The sequence below is a fragment of the Strigops habroptila genome, chromosome Z (genome assembly GCF_004027225.2).
Source record: "Strigops habroptila isolate Jane chromosome Z, bStrHab1.2.pri, whole genome shotgun sequence".
In the NCBI taxonomy this organism is placed as follows: Eukaryota; Metazoa; Chordata; class Aves; order Psittaciformes; family Psittacidae; genus Strigops; species Strigops habroptila.
This window is the reverse complement of record NC_044302.2, coordinates 73,550,721-73,567,244: the sequence shown is the minus strand read 5'-3', so window position 1 is coordinate 73,567,244 and position 16,524 is coordinate 73,550,721. Positions and strand designations below refer to the sequence as shown.

The 16,524-nt window shown below is 39.9% G+C and overlaps 1 protein-coding gene across 9 annotated transcripts in view; it reads left to right on the top strand.

Moving 5' to 3' along the window:
* SMARCA2 (SWI/SNF related, matrix associated, actin dependent regulator of chromatin, subfamily a, member 2) overlaps positions 1 to 16,524 on the top strand; it is a 131,439-nt gene that overhangs the window by 62,345 nt on the left and 52,570 nt on the right. For all 9 annotated transcript variants that reach the window (XM_030471383.1, XM_030471384.1, XM_030471379.1 and 6 more), the window contains 5 exons: positions 1,734 to 1,820; positions 2,778 to 2,824; positions 5,129 to 5,295; positions 8,029 to 8,192; positions 10,604 to 10,831. In XM_030471383.1, the coding sequence (XP_030327243.1) occupies positions 1,734 to 1,820; positions 2,778 to 2,824; positions 5,129 to 5,295; positions 8,029 to 8,192; positions 10,604 to 10,831 (693 nt within the window). The remainder of the gene's footprint in view (positions 1 to 1,733; positions 1,821 to 2,777; positions 2,825 to 5,128; positions 5,296 to 8,028; positions 8,193 to 10,603; positions 10,832 to 16,524) is intronic.

Here is a 16,524-nt window from a genome sequence, read left to right as displayed (position 1 = left end):
ACTCATCTTCATAGTTTGAATACTTTGTAAACATAAATTTACATTCTTCTGTTGTATTTTAATGTCATTTAGTGGTTTGATGTCTTTCTTTTGTCCTGCAAATTTCATTTTGTATCACAGACAGACTTCCTTCCCTTCCTGATCCTTTTCGACTCTTTCACCAGTTCAGAACCTTTGGACTGGGGAAAGATCATAAATTGTTTTGTTGTTTCATAAACAACATATATTTGTTTGCTGTCTTCTAAACACCTCCCTGTCCTTCTCTTCTCACCAGGAGTCTTAAAATTTTTACTTCCTTGCTACCCTCTCTTATATTTTTTTTCTTTTAACTGGTTCATCAGCTCTTTTATTCATGCTACCCGTTGTCAGCAATGGGAGGTGGCTTGTTGAGAATGCTTGGCTTCAGTGATCAAAGAACTGTGTTAGGAACTGTGTTAGGAAAAAATCCTGTCTTTCTGCAGCTTTGGCCTGGAACCAGCTGAGACTACAGAGAGTTTATTAAGCTGTAAAGTTCTAGGAAATTACTCTTAGAACAAATATGAACTGCATGTAGAAGCAAATTTGAGAGGATTTTGGAAGGAACAAAACCAAATTTTATATATGTGGAGTACCCCCTTCAAGCATAAAATCTCTGCTCTAAATGGAAGTTATTTCACTGTACTTTCCAGGAAAGAATAGAGTATTGCTAGTATATGATATGATCAAATAGTACTTTTCCATAGTTTTATTGTTGGAAATGGCTAAATTCCTTTGGCTGACATTTTTAAAATAAACCTGAATTAGTCATACAGTAAGCTTGGAATACTGTGGCCGCTCTGATTACATTTTCATAAAATTACAACAAAGTGGTACCTGAAAGCAACAACTGCTTGGTAATGTTAATATGCTAGGATGTTCTCAAACTTATATCATAGAATCATAGAATCATAGAATGGTTAGGGTTGGAAAGGACCTTAAGATCATCTAGTTCCAACCCCCCTGCCATGGGCAGGGGCATGTCGCACTAAACCATGTCACCCAAGGCTCTGTCCAGCCTGGCCTTGAACACTGCCAGGGATGGAGCATTCACAATTGCAATTCGTTTTTAACCTTACAATTTAAGCTAGCACCATTGACTGTTGCCTGAAGTCTGTCCTGGTTCTGAAGAAGATTCACTGCAGAGTAGATTTCGAGAATATATTTAGTTAAGTATTAATATGACTCACAAGATTCGGTTATCTCTAGCTTTTTAGCTGCCTGTGGCCCTGTGTTTTACTTGGCCTAGAGAGAGAAACCCAATTAACAGACAGAAGGAGATGCTGCAGATTAAAAAGCATCTGGCTAGAACGTATTCCTGTTAGAGAGTTCAGATCTTATGGAGTTTATGTGGTTTCATAATAAACAGTATAAATAAGCAGTATGCAGGACAGTAGATGCTCTGCTTCCCATTGTTAAAACTGGAGGTAGATACATAATGCACTTCATTAATTACTTCCAGGTCTTTTTTTGTTATAGAGCATACTTATGATAGATAATTTATACAGCAAGACAACTGGATAATAACTTTTGGGGTTTTGTTGTTGGGGATTTTTTTTTGTTTTGGTTTTGGTTTTGGTTTTTTCATTTGGTGATGTGGTGGTCAGGTTTGGGGTGGAAGTATTTTTATGTCTGCATTTAACAATATGTTTCAAAAGCTTCATTAATAAACTAAGATATTCGATTCATCATATAATTTGCATTGTTTGTACCCATAGGGAAAAGGTGGGGCGAAAACTCTCATGAACACAATCATGCAATTGAGAAAGATATGCAATCACCCATACATGTTTCAACATATTGAGGTAAGACTGATAGGTTTGATTTTGAGAGTTGTTTTTATTCAGATGGCTAACATAACAGAAAACTGCTGTTAAAGCTTATGTGCCTGGGAGAGGACATCTCTGTCCACGTTATTTCTGCTGAAGAGAACACATTTGAAAACCACGATCATTGTGGTCCATTTTTAGAAATAAATGGACCAACCACCAGCTTTTTATTGATAATCTGAAGTCTAGTTTTAAAGCATTTAATGTTGTGGAGGCAGTGTCTTTAAAAAATTAAGTGGTGGTTTGGGTTTTTTTTTTGTTCTGGTTTTGGTTTGGGTTTTTTTTTAATTTAAGATGTTCCAGAACAACTTAATCTCTACCTAAACCTAATTTATGATCTAGAGACACTAGTTCAAAATGCCATGTGTGGGATCCTTGTAACCATCAGGCTGCCAGTCTTTCACAGTAATAACCAGAATTGTCGTATTCTATCCACTTTGTTTTTTCAGCTTATCTATGGAGCATCTCTCATTAGGACACAAAGTACATAAATATAATAATATAAATATAATAATATATCTGGAAAGATAGAAAGTGTCATAAATATTTGGAATTCAGCTACATTTATGAATAAATAATTAAGTACCTACTGTGATGTAGTATTTTTTGCTCTCTTGTATGCTAATTAATTAAAGTGAGTCATTTGCAAATGGATCTTCCAGTAATTAGTATAAATTAATTAGGTTCTGCTGTATTTGTGATCTGGTAAAATGTATGCTGATAGAAGTTACTTCTGCAAACCATAAATTTCAAATAATAGCAGTTAAAGAAAACATAAACCAGAACACTTGCTGCAAGGTGGATTCCAAGCGTATGAGCATAATGAAACTCAAACGCTAACACTCATATATTTAATTCAGCTTATGAAAGAATGCATAATTTTGTGTTACTGTGTAGTTTGTAATAACCTGTTTATTGCTTATAACTCTGCAGGAGTCCTTCGCTGAACATTTAGGCTACTCAAATGGTGTCATCAACGGGTAATTCCTTCAGTTTTTCTTCCTGTTCATAATGTTGTATTGGAACTAATGTATCACATTCTTTTTCTAGAAGGTACGTGCTAACAAACTCCAGCAGTTTATAGAAAGGAAGAAGAGGCACATACCTAAAGCAAAAGATAACAGTACTAGAAGTGTTATATGAGCTTTTTATGACTCTCCATACTTAAAACTGAATTTTCTTATTTACAAAGGATTATATTTCATTTTGTACTTCCTTGTCTCACCATCTCTTTCAGGAAGACAGGCAGAGAAAATTGTAAATTCCTGTATCCCATCTGCTTACTTTGAAATAGCTTAGATAACATCTGAAATTCATTGGAATGACTCTTCAGAGAGAGCAGTTGGAATTTTCTTCTCTTTCTTGTGACTTTTGTCTTCTGCTTTTCCCTCTTCACTATCTCTATTCTGAATTAAAGTAACATTTCTTCCATTATTTGAAATGAAATAGATGTAAATTTTTTCTCGTCACTTCTTTATGCACCTGCCTAGAAATCACAGAATTTTCAGGGCTGGAAGGGACTTCTGGAGATCATCTAGTCCAACCCCTGTGCCAAGGCAGAGCCACCTAGAGCAGGTTTCACGGAAATACATCTGCGTAGGTTTTGAATGTCTCCAGAGAGGGAGACTCCACAACCTCCCTGGGCAGCCCGTTCTTACATTGCCACCCGCAACATCAAGAAGTTCTTCCTCATGTTGAGGTGAAACTTCTTGTGTTTCAGTTTGCAGCCATTGCTCCTCATCCTGTCACTGGTCACCACTGAAAAGAGTCTGGCACCCACCTTTGAGATAACGCATTAATGAGATCCCCTTTCAGTCTTCTCTAGACTAAACAAGCCCAGCTGCTGCAGTCTCTCCTTATAAATAAGAGGTGCTCCAGACCCCTGATCATCCTTGTGGCCTCCACTGGACCTTCTCCAGTAGCTCCTGGTCTTTCTTGTGCTCAGGAGCCCAGAACTGGACACAGGACCCCAGATGTAGCCTCACCAGGGTCAAGTAGGGGGAGAGGATCACCTCCCTCGACCTGCTGGCCACACTCCTCCCGATGCACCCCAGGTTACTATTGGCCCTCCTGGCCGCAAGGGCACTCTGCCGGCTCATAGTCAACTTGTCATCCATCAGTACACCCAGGTCCTTCTCAGCTGAACTGCTCTCTAGTAGGTCACCCTCAACCTGTACTGGTACTGCACTCCCCACGTACAGTACCCTACACTTGCCCTTTTTGAACCTCATTAGGTTTCTCTCCACCCAATTCTCCAGCTATCCAGGTCCCGCTGAGAGGCAGCACAGCCTTCATGTGTATCAGCCATTCCCCCCACACCTTTCTAAAGGAAAGGTGTGCATCTACCACGTGACCCCCTTCCTGTTCAGGTGTTAAGAACTTTTTTTGTTTTGTTTTGTTAACTAGTATACCAGATTATTTGTCTCCTTTCCTAGTATACCAGACTACTTGTCTCCATAATAGTTTAACTCATCACGGATGTGTGCGTATCAGAAGGCCATTCATCTTGTGGACTTATGTATGTCATTGCTAATGATAAATCATATTTTGAGAGTACAGACTCAAGGCTAGAAAAATGTTATGTGAGATTTATTTTTGTAAGGTGTATCACTGTGATGCTGATTCAGACATCCTGTTTTATTCATTTTCTCAGTTACGACTTGAATTTCAGTGCTAAGTGTCTGTTTTGCAGTCCGTAGCATAGAAGACAGAAGAGCAGCTAATCAAAGCAACTAAGCATTGTTCAGGACTACTAAAGTTACATGGCTAAAGAGTATATCCTTTGCCAAACTCCCCCCATTATTTCTGTATATTAGTTCTGTTTGGAATATTTCACTCTCTTGTGCATAGTCATTGAGTGGAAAAGGAATTGTTTCAAACATGTGCCTGATGAATACAGCTTACAGCTGCAGTAAATGCCAGTTGAAAGCAAAACTCGCAGGTGAATGCCTTAACTGCAAAATGCCTACCTAGCTGATAGATAATGGGTTTTTTTTTATAAATAATGAAACAGAATTGATTTTTATAATGGAAGGTATTCCCTGTGGTTGAAAGTCCACACAGTTTTTGTAATTGAAGAAAAATCCTTTCCAAACAGGAGTTCACATGGGTGTTTATATTTTCATTTTAATCAACATAAACACTTTTAAAGAGAGAAAAGTGCTATTAGTGATTTTTATCTAAAGTAAATTGATGTCTCTGTTATACTCTGACATAATAATGATTAAAAACTTTTCTAAATGCTGTCTCATTCTGGCATTTACTGTGCTTTTTCTCTTCAACAGAGCTGAACTTTATCGGGCCTCAGGGAAGTTTGAGCTGCTCGATCGTATTTTACCAAAATTACGAGCCACTAACCATCGTGTGCTCCTTTTCTGTCAAATGACATCACTCATGACCATTATGGAAGACTACTTTGCCTTTCGAAATTTCCTTTACCTGCGTCTTGATGGTAAGCTAAGTATAAAAAAAAAAAAGGGATAAATAATAAGTTAGGAGGTAGCATGCTTCATTAGTTTGGGCTTTTTGACACTTTTCTTTCATCTGTTTAACTTGCAAACCGTTTGTTTGAGGGATTGTTTTGATGGACACTCAGGTCTGTTCTTGGAATGCAGATTATGCAGAGATTTGATGTTTAGGGGCTGGTCTCTTTTTCAAACAAGGTTTAAAAATCCAGGGACCCAATCAGTTCTCACTGCATAAGTTTTCTGAAAGTATTCTCATGATGAGAGATGATAATACCAGTGTTTTGCTTAGATTCTAGCAGAATTGACTCATTTGTACCTGATTAAACTTCAACTACTGTTCTCCATAGGATAGCTGAATTTCAGCGACGAGTAAAGTACCTGTAGTTTTCCTGAATTTCATGGCAGAGTCAGTAACCTCAATTACTTTATGTGTAAACATGTTTTATTACCTTTGAATGAAAAGATTATTTAGAAACATAGTGGAGTAATATTGAAAGGAAAATAACTAAAAGTAGTATATCCCATGTGAGGCTTAAACCTGTTTGAAAGAAGTTTCCATTTTGGCCTTCTTCCATGTTGATGATCTCTGCCTCATACTGACCTTCTTAAATATTGATTATTTTTACTTAGTGTATTTATCTCACACATTATAGTAATTACATAGGGCCAGTAGCATTTATCAGAATACCTTTTTAATAGAAAAGCAATGATTTAATAAAAATATGAAAACCAACATGAATAAAGTGAGAGTTTAAGGTCCTTTGAATATGCTTTTTACAACATTTTAAGTTGACTCTTTGCTTCATGCTGTATTTGGAAGAAAAGGTAAACACAAACTTGAAATGCTGTTATCCTCAAATGTAGAATGGGGTAATGAAACACAGACACAAATGAGCTCTCTCACTGTGCCACAAGATTTTTTTGTCAAAACTGGCTGAAAAACATAGTACTATGTTAAAAAAACACTCCTTGCACCTCTGGCCTGCAGGTGTTTCAATGTTTCCATTCCAGAAAGATCAGTTATATTAGAGTTAAAATGTTTTAAATTACCTTACACCATGCATTTTAAAATTAATTCTTTTTCATGTATAATGTCTATGGAAATAATACAGTATGGTAAATACAGCTCCTTCATTTCATTAAGGTTTTGCAGGTAATTCATTACATTAGTGAGATGAACTGTTTTTTCTTCTTTTCCGGTTTTGTGATGATAGATTATCATCATTTTATGCTGGCATGTAATATATACGTAAATTCTATCTAGCTGTCTTCTCACATAAAAGTGTTTTCTTTCCAAGTTGTGCTTTTTAAGAGAATGGGTTTCTGTGGGCCAGCAGTTTGGCTGGGTGATTGTACTGGTCTGGCTGGGATGAAGATAACTTTCCTCCTAGCAGCTGATATAGTGCTGTGCTTCGCATTTGTGCTTCGCATTTGCTAGGCAAGGTTGATAACACAGTGGTGGTAAAACTCCAGTATTTCGGCTGTTGCTGAGCAGTGGTTGCAGAGTGTCCAGGCTTTATCTCCAAAGGACTCCTCTACCCCCAAGGCCAGTAGCTTGGGGATGAGCAATGACCTGGCTGGGACAGCTGACCCAGACTGACCTAAGGACATGTTTAGCTATAAAAGCGGAGGGAAATGAAAGAGGATGCAGAGACATTCCTCATTACAGCATTTGTCTTCCCAAGCAGTCCTTACAGTTGCTGAGGTCCTGCTTTCCAGGAAGTGGCTGGATACCTACCTATTGATGGGAAGTAGAAAATAAATTTCTCTTTTTGCTTTGCTTGCATGCAGAGCTTTTGCTTTTATAAAACTGCCTTTATCTCAATTGAGGAGCTTTTCCATCTGATTTTCTCTCTCAGTATGGATGAGGAAGGGGAGTGAGTGAAGGTGGGTGTCTGTCAGCCAGCTGGGGTCAACCCACTACAGTAATAGAAAAACTTCATCTTCTGTGCATACCTGAATAAAAATAGCAGAATTTCTTTGGCTTTCAATTACAGGCAGAAGTGTAAAAAACATAAGGCAAACAGTGGACCAGGCTAAGGTGATGCATACAGACTATTGTCAAAGTACATTGAATTCATCCAGTCAATAGAGTGTACAGAGCTTGGGTTTTACTTAAAACTTTGTCTATGTTTTCACCATGTTTGAATTCCTTGCCTGCTCTCACTCAGACATTGTGCATCATCACCCTCAAGATAAGAAGTTTTAAAGAGTTTTCAATCCTTTTGTATTAATTATCACTCTGGAGGCCAGCACAGACATTTTGATAAATCTCTATAAAAGTAACTTCTAAAAATAATTAGATGCTGTTGTGGCCAGAAGACATTAATCAAGCCAGAGCTTTCTTCTGTTTACATATATTGAATTGAAATTTATGTGAGTCCTAAAAAGGTATAACAATGTTATCCAACATTTTAAAGTCCACTTTTGAAGTGGACTTTACAAGTACTTCTTGAAGTGGACTTTTAAGTACTTCTTTACAAAAGAAGTACTTAAAAGAGGTATTTAGAAGTCCACCTCCTAGATGTGATAGCCAGTTGACCAAAACGTTCATGGCCAGTGTTTATTCTGTATTACAGAAAATGTGGTAAAGATGGCAAAGAGCAAGTGAGCTAAAATTGCTCTTCCACATGTACATTTAGTAACTGACATTGTATTTCTATTATGTCAAGTCACATCTTTGTGATAGAATTGTGGGGGTTTTTATTGCTTTTCAGGCACAACAAAATCGGAGGATCGAGCTGCTCTGTTGAAGAAGTTCAATGAACCTGGGTCACAATACTTCATCTTCTTGCTAAGTACAAGGGCTGGAGGGCTAGGCTTAAATCTCCAGGCTGCTGACACTGTCATAATCTTTGATAGTGACTGGAATCCTCACCAGGTTATTTTTATTTACTTATCTTCATGAAATGTGTAAATAATTCATTGATGCTTTTTTGGATTGCTTCTTTAAATTGAGGATATAGCCCGGGGGGGGAAGGAATAGATCCAGGTAAGTCATAAGATGCTGCTTTGAGAGGAATTGTTGAGGCAGACTGATGCAATCACAAAACTTTTCGGTTTCAGTCAGTGAAGTAATTCTTTGTCTGTGTATATATTATATAGAGGCCTTATAACCTGCTTCATTTGTGTAACTGTACTTATTTTTTAACCTTAGGACATTAATAAGTAACTCCCGTGTTAAGTCTTCAGTAGGTAGGTTGGAATATTTTAGTAAGGGCTATGCAGAGAGGTGCCTCTCTCAGGAAGTTAGAGGACGTATCAGCGCAGCAGTCTTCACCCGAGACACTGACCTTGCACTGTGTGTTGGTGTGGGTGGGTAGTAGTAAGTACAGATCCCCAGGAGAAGATGGTATCAAACCACTGTGGCTTATTTTAAAAAGCCAGAAGGGGTAACTGAAGTCTTTGTCACTTAATGTCTTTTCTTTTTTTCTTTTTTTCTTCCTTTTCTTTTTTTAAGTATGTAAATGTCCTGGGTTCAGCTGTAGCAGTTATTTTTTCTCCTTCTTTGTAGCTGGTGCAGTGCTTTGTTTTCGACCTTAGTCTGAGAACAGTGCTGATAACACACCGATGTTTTTACTTGTTGCTAAGTAATACTTACTCTGATCAAGGACTTTTTGAGTCTCATGTTCTGTCAGTGAGGAGGGGCACAAGAACCTGGGAGGTAGCAGAGACAGGACACCTGACCCAAACTAGCCAAAGGGGTATTCCATACCACAGCACGTCATGCCCAGCATATAAACTGGGAGGAGTTACCCAGAAGGCCCAGATCGCTGCTCGGGTCAGGCTGGGTATTGGTGGTGAGCAATTGTATTGTGCATCACTTGTGCTTATTGTTTTCTTTTCCTCTTCCCCTTTTAGTTTTATATTCTCTCCCTTTGTTATTTCCTTTGTCAGTAGTATTATTGGTGGTGGTAGCGGTGTTATACCTTATACTGGACTTAATTGTATATATACCTTATTATATTGTATTATGCCTTAGTTACTGTACTGTTCTTAATCTCAACCTGTGGGAGTTACATTCTTTCAATTCTCCTCCTCATCCCTCTGGGAGTGGGGGAGGAAAAAGGGGGGAGTGAGCGGGCGGCTGTGTGGTTTTGAGTTACCGGCTGGGCTTAAATCACGACAATAAATTAGATGCCTCTCGAAGTATATAGTTAGGTGTGTTTTTTCAGCTGTTGTGCAAATATATACAAATCACATCATAGTCAATAGCCACATGTAAAACTAAGGGAAGTGAGACTGAAAAGAAATAAAAACTTCTGTTTCCTTGGTTTACCATTTTTGTGTACATCTAAGAATGATTATGTAAACAAATTCATATTGTGGCTTTATCTTCACTCTTAATGCAAACTTCAATCATACTTTTAGGTTGCAGCAGCTGCATCGCACGTAGTGCTTGAGGAGGGAATTGTGGGAAGGAAAGAGCTAACAACAGTAGCAAAAGCAAGGTGCTGGCCCAAAATAGGCAAATTCATTGCCAGTTTTTTTTTCCCTCTACATTAAGGAATTTCTGTGTTGTTAGATAACACAAAACTGTGATATTATTTTGAGGTTAGGTACCCTTCGTGATTTGACTATGCTGAAGCAGAAATGCATCATCTATAGGAATTAATGGATTTATCTGTTTCCCAAAGAAAATAGATAAAATTTTGATTTAACAAAAGAAATTCTTCACCTCTGGCCTTTCTACTTCCACGTTTTTTAAGTGCAATTACCTGACCAAAGAATAAGTACTTTGATTCACATTCTTGTATATATGAACTTTGAATCCGTAGGATGATATTTAAGCTTTTTTCACACACAAATATTCCAACTTAAAAGCCAATTCAACAGATTAAATAATTTTTAGCTAACATATTTAAGAATAATTGACAACTTTTAGTAGATCAGTTTATGTATGGATTTTTCCTAGTAATTTTGTTGCTTTCATTTACTGCAGTCAAGAAATATTTTAGTTAGGGTTCATTCTGGTTTGAAAGGCCATGGTCTTTGAATAGAAGGGTTAAAAATAAGTACACCAGCCTTTTTCAGTCAGTGCACATGCTTTCACCAAGTTTTTAGCTTACGGCATTTACACTGTACAGAGCATGTCAATGATTTTTCCTTTCAATTCTCCCCCTACCTGCGTCTGATGAAGTTTTGGGAAAGAAAACAATGAGGAACCATGAACCATGTGAACTGTGGTGTAGGCTCTTTTGAGTACCTCTTTTTTTATATCCCCTCCTTTAAGCAGAGAACAATTACAGTAGCACACTTAAAATATAAATCCCTATGTTCTTTGCTTAACAGGACTTGCAGGCCCAAGATAGAGCTCACCGAATTGGTCAGCAGAATGAAGTTCGAGTCCTGCGTCTGTGCACTGTGAACAGTGTGGAAGAGAAGATACTTGCTGCTGCAAAGTATAAGCTGAACGTAGATCAAAAAGTCATTCAGGCTGGAATGTTTGATCAGAAATCTTCAAGCCATGAAAGGAGAGCCTTCCTACAGGCTATATTAGAGCATGAAGAAGAAAATGAGGTAAGGTAGTTAGAAATAATCAGTGAGAGGATGTTTCAGGAAGTACTAAGTCATTTTTTTCATCAGTTACATAGATTGTCATCTCCTTTGAAATTAGAAGTGTCGTCATATTCTTACCATCCAGTCAAAGAAACAATTTTGTATTTTCTCTCTCCTTTTTTTTTTTTTGGTCACAGTAATGGGTTATAATGTAATGATTGTGATGTAGTGGTTGTGATTACGTCTTAGGGTAGAATTAGGCATTGTAACTTCAACCAATTCCACCCTTTCATATTTTTGGCAAAAAATTGTATTCAAACGAAGAATTTTTCCTTAACAGATTCTAAAACAGTTCCTAAATCTAGTTTGTATGTTAAACTAAGTAATCTGATTTTCAGACATGCTGAACAACTAGTACTACCTAGGTTCAATCATGAAAGACCCTGCCTACTGTGCTTCTTTTGGATCCTGGGTAAGAGTTAAAATTTGCTTTGATGTGCTTTGGGGTTAGGACAAGCCAGGAAAATAACTGTTGTCCAACCTGGACTTCTGGTTACCACTTCCTCTTTAAGAAACAATTAGGTGTTTAAAAACAGCTATCAAGTCTTTCCTTATAATAGTGGGAAGTGAGATTATAGAATCACTGACTGTATGTCTGTGTGTTTTCATTGTGTTCTTCACTGGAATTGTGATCGTGGAATTGCGAGTCCCTTCTTATGCTTATCATTGCAGACTCTTCTCTTAACATGCACAGAATTCGGTTTTAGGATGAAAGCTGCGTTTGGGAGAGAGTGTATTAATGTATCAATTATATGAAGACACACACAAAAAAATTCCATTCTGCAGTGACTTTTTCCCACCTTACTAGTTAAAATATCCTATGTTAGTTAAAGATGCAGAGATTTCAAGCCTGATTTTGCCTCTGAGTATGCCTTGTACGTCTGAATATGGTACACACGAAAAGAAAAGAAGATTCTGTAGTTTGTGTTTCACAGGCATCCTTCGTTATGTAAAGTTTCAAAGACCAAGGAGTTTACTTTTTCAGTAGCTAAACCTTTCCTTTTGTGTAAATTTTTTGTCTTGTGAATTTAGAGAAAGCTAGTACATCTTTAAGATAGAATTTTGTATTGTTTTTTAATATTTTTCATAAGAAATTGAAGAAGGGTGAGAAACAGTTTACCAGCAATTGTCTTTTATTTAAGGTGTGAATTCAGGAATGGGATGATTTATATGTGTCATTTTTGATCAAGTAAAACTGTAGTTCTCAAGTAGTGAACACCATCTATATGAGTAGATAGATGAACTTGAAACCAATAGAAATTTTCAGAAGGCCTGTGGATTTGTTTTTGAATTTGACATAAATATGTTATGCTTTCAGAGCTCTAGAAAATATTTATCTAAAAAGCTTTAAACTAGATGTGTTGGGGGAGGGGAGCATTGATCCATCCCAACATTCCTGGTCAGTTGCCAGCACCTGTACTAAGTGCTTGGAGCGATGTAGAGATGTTCCAGCTGCCCCAGCCATTGAGTCGGCTTCATTTGGAGCTCGGCTAAGGTGCCTCTATACAAACGCCCGTAGTATGGGGAACAAGCAAGAGGAATTAGAGATGTGTGCAAGGTTACGGGAATATGATGTCATTGGTATCACAGAAACATGGTGGGATGGCTCCTATGACTGGAATGTCGGAATGGAAGGTTACAGGCTGTTTAGAAAAGACAGGCCAGGCAGACGGGGAGGGGGCGTTGCTATCTATGTCAGTGATAGGCTAGAGAGTATGGAACTCTGTCTGGGGATGGGTGATGAGGTAACAGAGTGTTTATGGGTCAGGATCAAAGGGAAAACAGCAATGGGGGACATTAAGGTGGGGATCTGTTACAGGCCGCCTGATCAAGAGGACTCTGTGGATGAAGCGCTCTACAGACAGATAGGAGCAGCCTCACGCTCGCAGGCCCTGGTCCTCATGGGGGACTTCAACCATCCTGACATCTGTTGGAGGGATGGTACGGCCCGGCACAAGCAATCCAGGAGGTTCCTCAATTGTGTGGAAGACAACTTCCTCTTTCAAGCAGTAGAGGAGCCGACGAGGAGAGGTGCCATGCTGGACCTTGTGCTCACCAACAGGGAGGGACTGGTTGGAAATGTAACGCTCCAGGGCAGCCTTGGCTCTAGTGATCATGAGATGGTTGAGTTTGAGATCCTCAGGACGGTGAGAAGAGCGTGCAGCAAGCTCACTGCCCTGGACTTCAAGAAAGCAGACTTTGGCCTCTTCAGGAACCTCCTTAGTAAGGTTTCATGGGATACAGTCCTAGAGGGCAGGGGGGCCCAAGACTGCTGGTCGGTATTCAAGGATCACCTGCTACGTCCTCAAGAGTGTTGCATCCCGACGAGAAGAAAGTGCAGCAGGAGGGCCAGGAGACCTCCATGGATGGACAAGGAGCTGCTGAGGAAACTTAGAGGGAAAAAAGAAGCTTATAGAAGGTGGAAGCAAGGACAGGCGGCCTGGGAAGAATACAGGAGCATTGCCCGAGAAGCTAGGGACCAGGTTAGGAACGCTAAGGCCCAGCTAGAATTAAGTTTGGCAAGGGATGTAAAAGATAACAGGAAAGGATTCTATAGATACGTAGCAAATAAAAGACAGACTAGGGACAATGTAGGCCCTCTCCGGAAGCTATCAGGAGAACTGGCTACCATGGATTTGGAGAAGGCTGAGGTTCTTAATGACTTCTTTGCCTCAGTCTTCACCAGCAAATGCTCTGACCACACAACCCAAGTCTTGGAAAGCAAATGCAGGGACTGTGAGAACGAAGACCTTAGGCCCACTCTAGGAGAGGATCAGGTTCAAGACCATCTTAAGAACCTGAACGTGCACAAGTCCATGGGACCTGATGAAATCCATCCACGGGTCCTGAAGGAGCTGGCGAATGAAGTTGCTAAGCCACTGTCCATCATATTTGAAAAATCCTGGCAGTCAGGTGAAGTTCCTGATGACTGGAAGAAGGGTAATATAACCCCCATTTTCAAGAAGGGGAAGGTGGAAGACCCGGGAAACTACAGACCAGTCAGCCTCACCTCTGTGCCTGGCAAAATCTTGGAACAGTTTCTCCTGGAAAACATGCTAAGGCACATGAAAAACAACGAGGTGGTTGGTGACAGCCAACATGGCTTCACTAAGGGGAAATCCTGCCTGACCAATTTGGTGGCCTCCTATGATGGAGCCACGGAACTGATGGACAGCGGCAGAGCAGTTGATGTCATCTACCTGGACTTGTGCAAAGCATTCGACACTGTCCCACATGACATCCTTGTCTCTAAATTGGAGAGACATCAATTTGATAGATGGACCACTAGGTGGATAAAAAACTGGCTCGATGGCCGCACGCAAAGAGTTGTGGTAAATGGCTCGATGTCCAGTTGGAAACCTGTAACGAGTGGTGTCCCTCAGGGATCGGTGTTGGGACCGGTCCTGTTCAACATCTTTGTCAGTGACATGGACAGTGGGATTGAGTGCGCCCTCAGCAAGTTTGCCGATGACACCAAGCTGTGTGGTTCGGTTGATACGCTGGAGGGAAGGGATGCCATCCAGAGGGACCTTGACACGCTTGTGAGGTGGGCCGATGCCAACCTTATGAAGTTTAACCAAGCCAAGTGCAAGGTCCTACACCTGGGTCGGGGCAACCCCAGGCACTGCTACAGGCTGGACAGAGAAGAGATTCAGAGCAGCCCTGCAGAAAAGGACTTGGGGGTGTTGGTTGACGAGAAGCTTAACATGAGCCGGCTTCAGTGTGCGCTTGCAGCCCAGAAAGCCAACCGTATCCTGGGCTGCATCAAAAGAAGCGTGACCAGCAGGTCGAAGGAGGTGATCCTGCCCCTCTACTCTGCTCTTGTGAGACCCCACTTGGAGTACTGCGTACAGTTCTGGTGTCCTCAACATAAAAAGGACATGGAGCTGTTGGAGCGAGTCCAGAGGAGGGCCACGAGGATGATAAGAGGGCTGGAGCACCTCCCATATGAAGACAGGCTGAGAAAGTTGGGGCTGTTCAGCCTGGAGAAGAGAAGGCTGCGTGGTGACCTCATAGCAGCCTTCCAGTATCTGAAGGGGGTCTACAAGGATGCTGGGGAGGGACTCTTCCTTAGGGACTGTAGTGGTAGGACAAGGGGTAATGGGTTCAAACTTAAACAGAGGAAGTTTAGATTAGATATAAGGAAGAAGTTCTTTACAGTGAGGGTGGTGAAGCACTGGAATGGGTTGCCCAGGGAGGTTGTGGATGCTCCATCCCTGGCGGTGTTCAAGGCCAGGTTGGACAGAGCCTTGAGCCACATGGTTTAGGGCAAGGTGTCCCTGCCCATGGCAGGGGGGTTGGAACTAGATGATCTTAAGGTCCTTTCCAACCCTTACGATTCTATGATTCTATTCTATGAAATGCTTCAGAAGTTAGAACTGTGGTTCAGTCCTACTTGACATGCCTTATTTCATAGATGGCTTCAGAGCAATCTGCTTTGTGTGTTGTTCAAATGCACTTAATCTGTCATCCTGAATTAAGTGCAGATTTAACGAAGGTTTGCTTGCCATAACCCAGTGTCAGTCTTTAAACCAAGCATTGGTATTGCAGTCTGACTCCTAACAGTCAGGCAGAAGTTGAAGCTTTCCAATAAATTTCTTTATGAACAGAGACCATGCAAAACTTTGCCCAAACACTGAAAATGCCGAGGCAGTAAGAGGGATTAAATTTGCACCATCCAGCACTGGTCAGCCATTACTTCTTCGTTGCAACACCACTCTAAACAAAGTTTGAATATCGAATGAGAGATAGCAGTACTAGGTAAAGCAATGAGGTACTTTCTGTGTATTTAGAAAGATATATTGGAATGATAGGAATGTGTGACAGGTCATTAGAAGTAACCTGTCATGCAGGCATTTTTTATTGGAATGGGTGTTAATGTTTCTTGTGCCAAGTCTGCCCGGTTGGCAGCAGGATTATTCAGACTAACCACAGATGATGCTGACATTATGGCTTCTGCTGTGGGATCCCTTATTTTTTTCAGGTCACAGGTTGCTCTGTTTGAAGTGATAGGAAGTATGTGAAACTTTCATGAGGGTCACATTCTTCACTGATCATAAAAGAAAAGATCTGTACTCTTTTTTTCTCCGTGTGTAACTATGTAATTTCCTTTTTTGAACATTGAAGGAGCGCTACCTAGAATTGGGAAGAGCTAGCTCTCTACCATTTTCCCAGTCACTTTTTACATGTTAAAATTTAAATTATATGTACATTAAGATACAGAGGCATTTGTTGCAAATTGCATTAATAAGATTTATATTTTCTTTCTGAGGTTTAGAAATCTTTCCAGTAGAGGGAAAATGAGGTGTATGGATATAGATAAAGGCATTTTCTGTTTATTTCTGGAAAAAACAAAAGCTACAGAACGTTATTTTTTTTGGGTGCCATATGCAGCATTCTGTACTCTCATTTCACCAAGTACAAAGCATGAGTTTTCATGAAAAATTCGAAGTCTATAGCATACTATAATATAGGTTCAGTAAGCCCTGTGCAGGAACCAGTCTGTTCCAGTGTAATAACATGTTTTGTTTGGGTTTTCTCTTTCTTTTTATTTAACCAGGACTTTTTCATTCATCTTGAGTTGACAGGAAAGACCTCAAAATGCAGAATGATATTTCTGAGGGAGTACTGTAAAACTGTAAAAGCAGAACGGA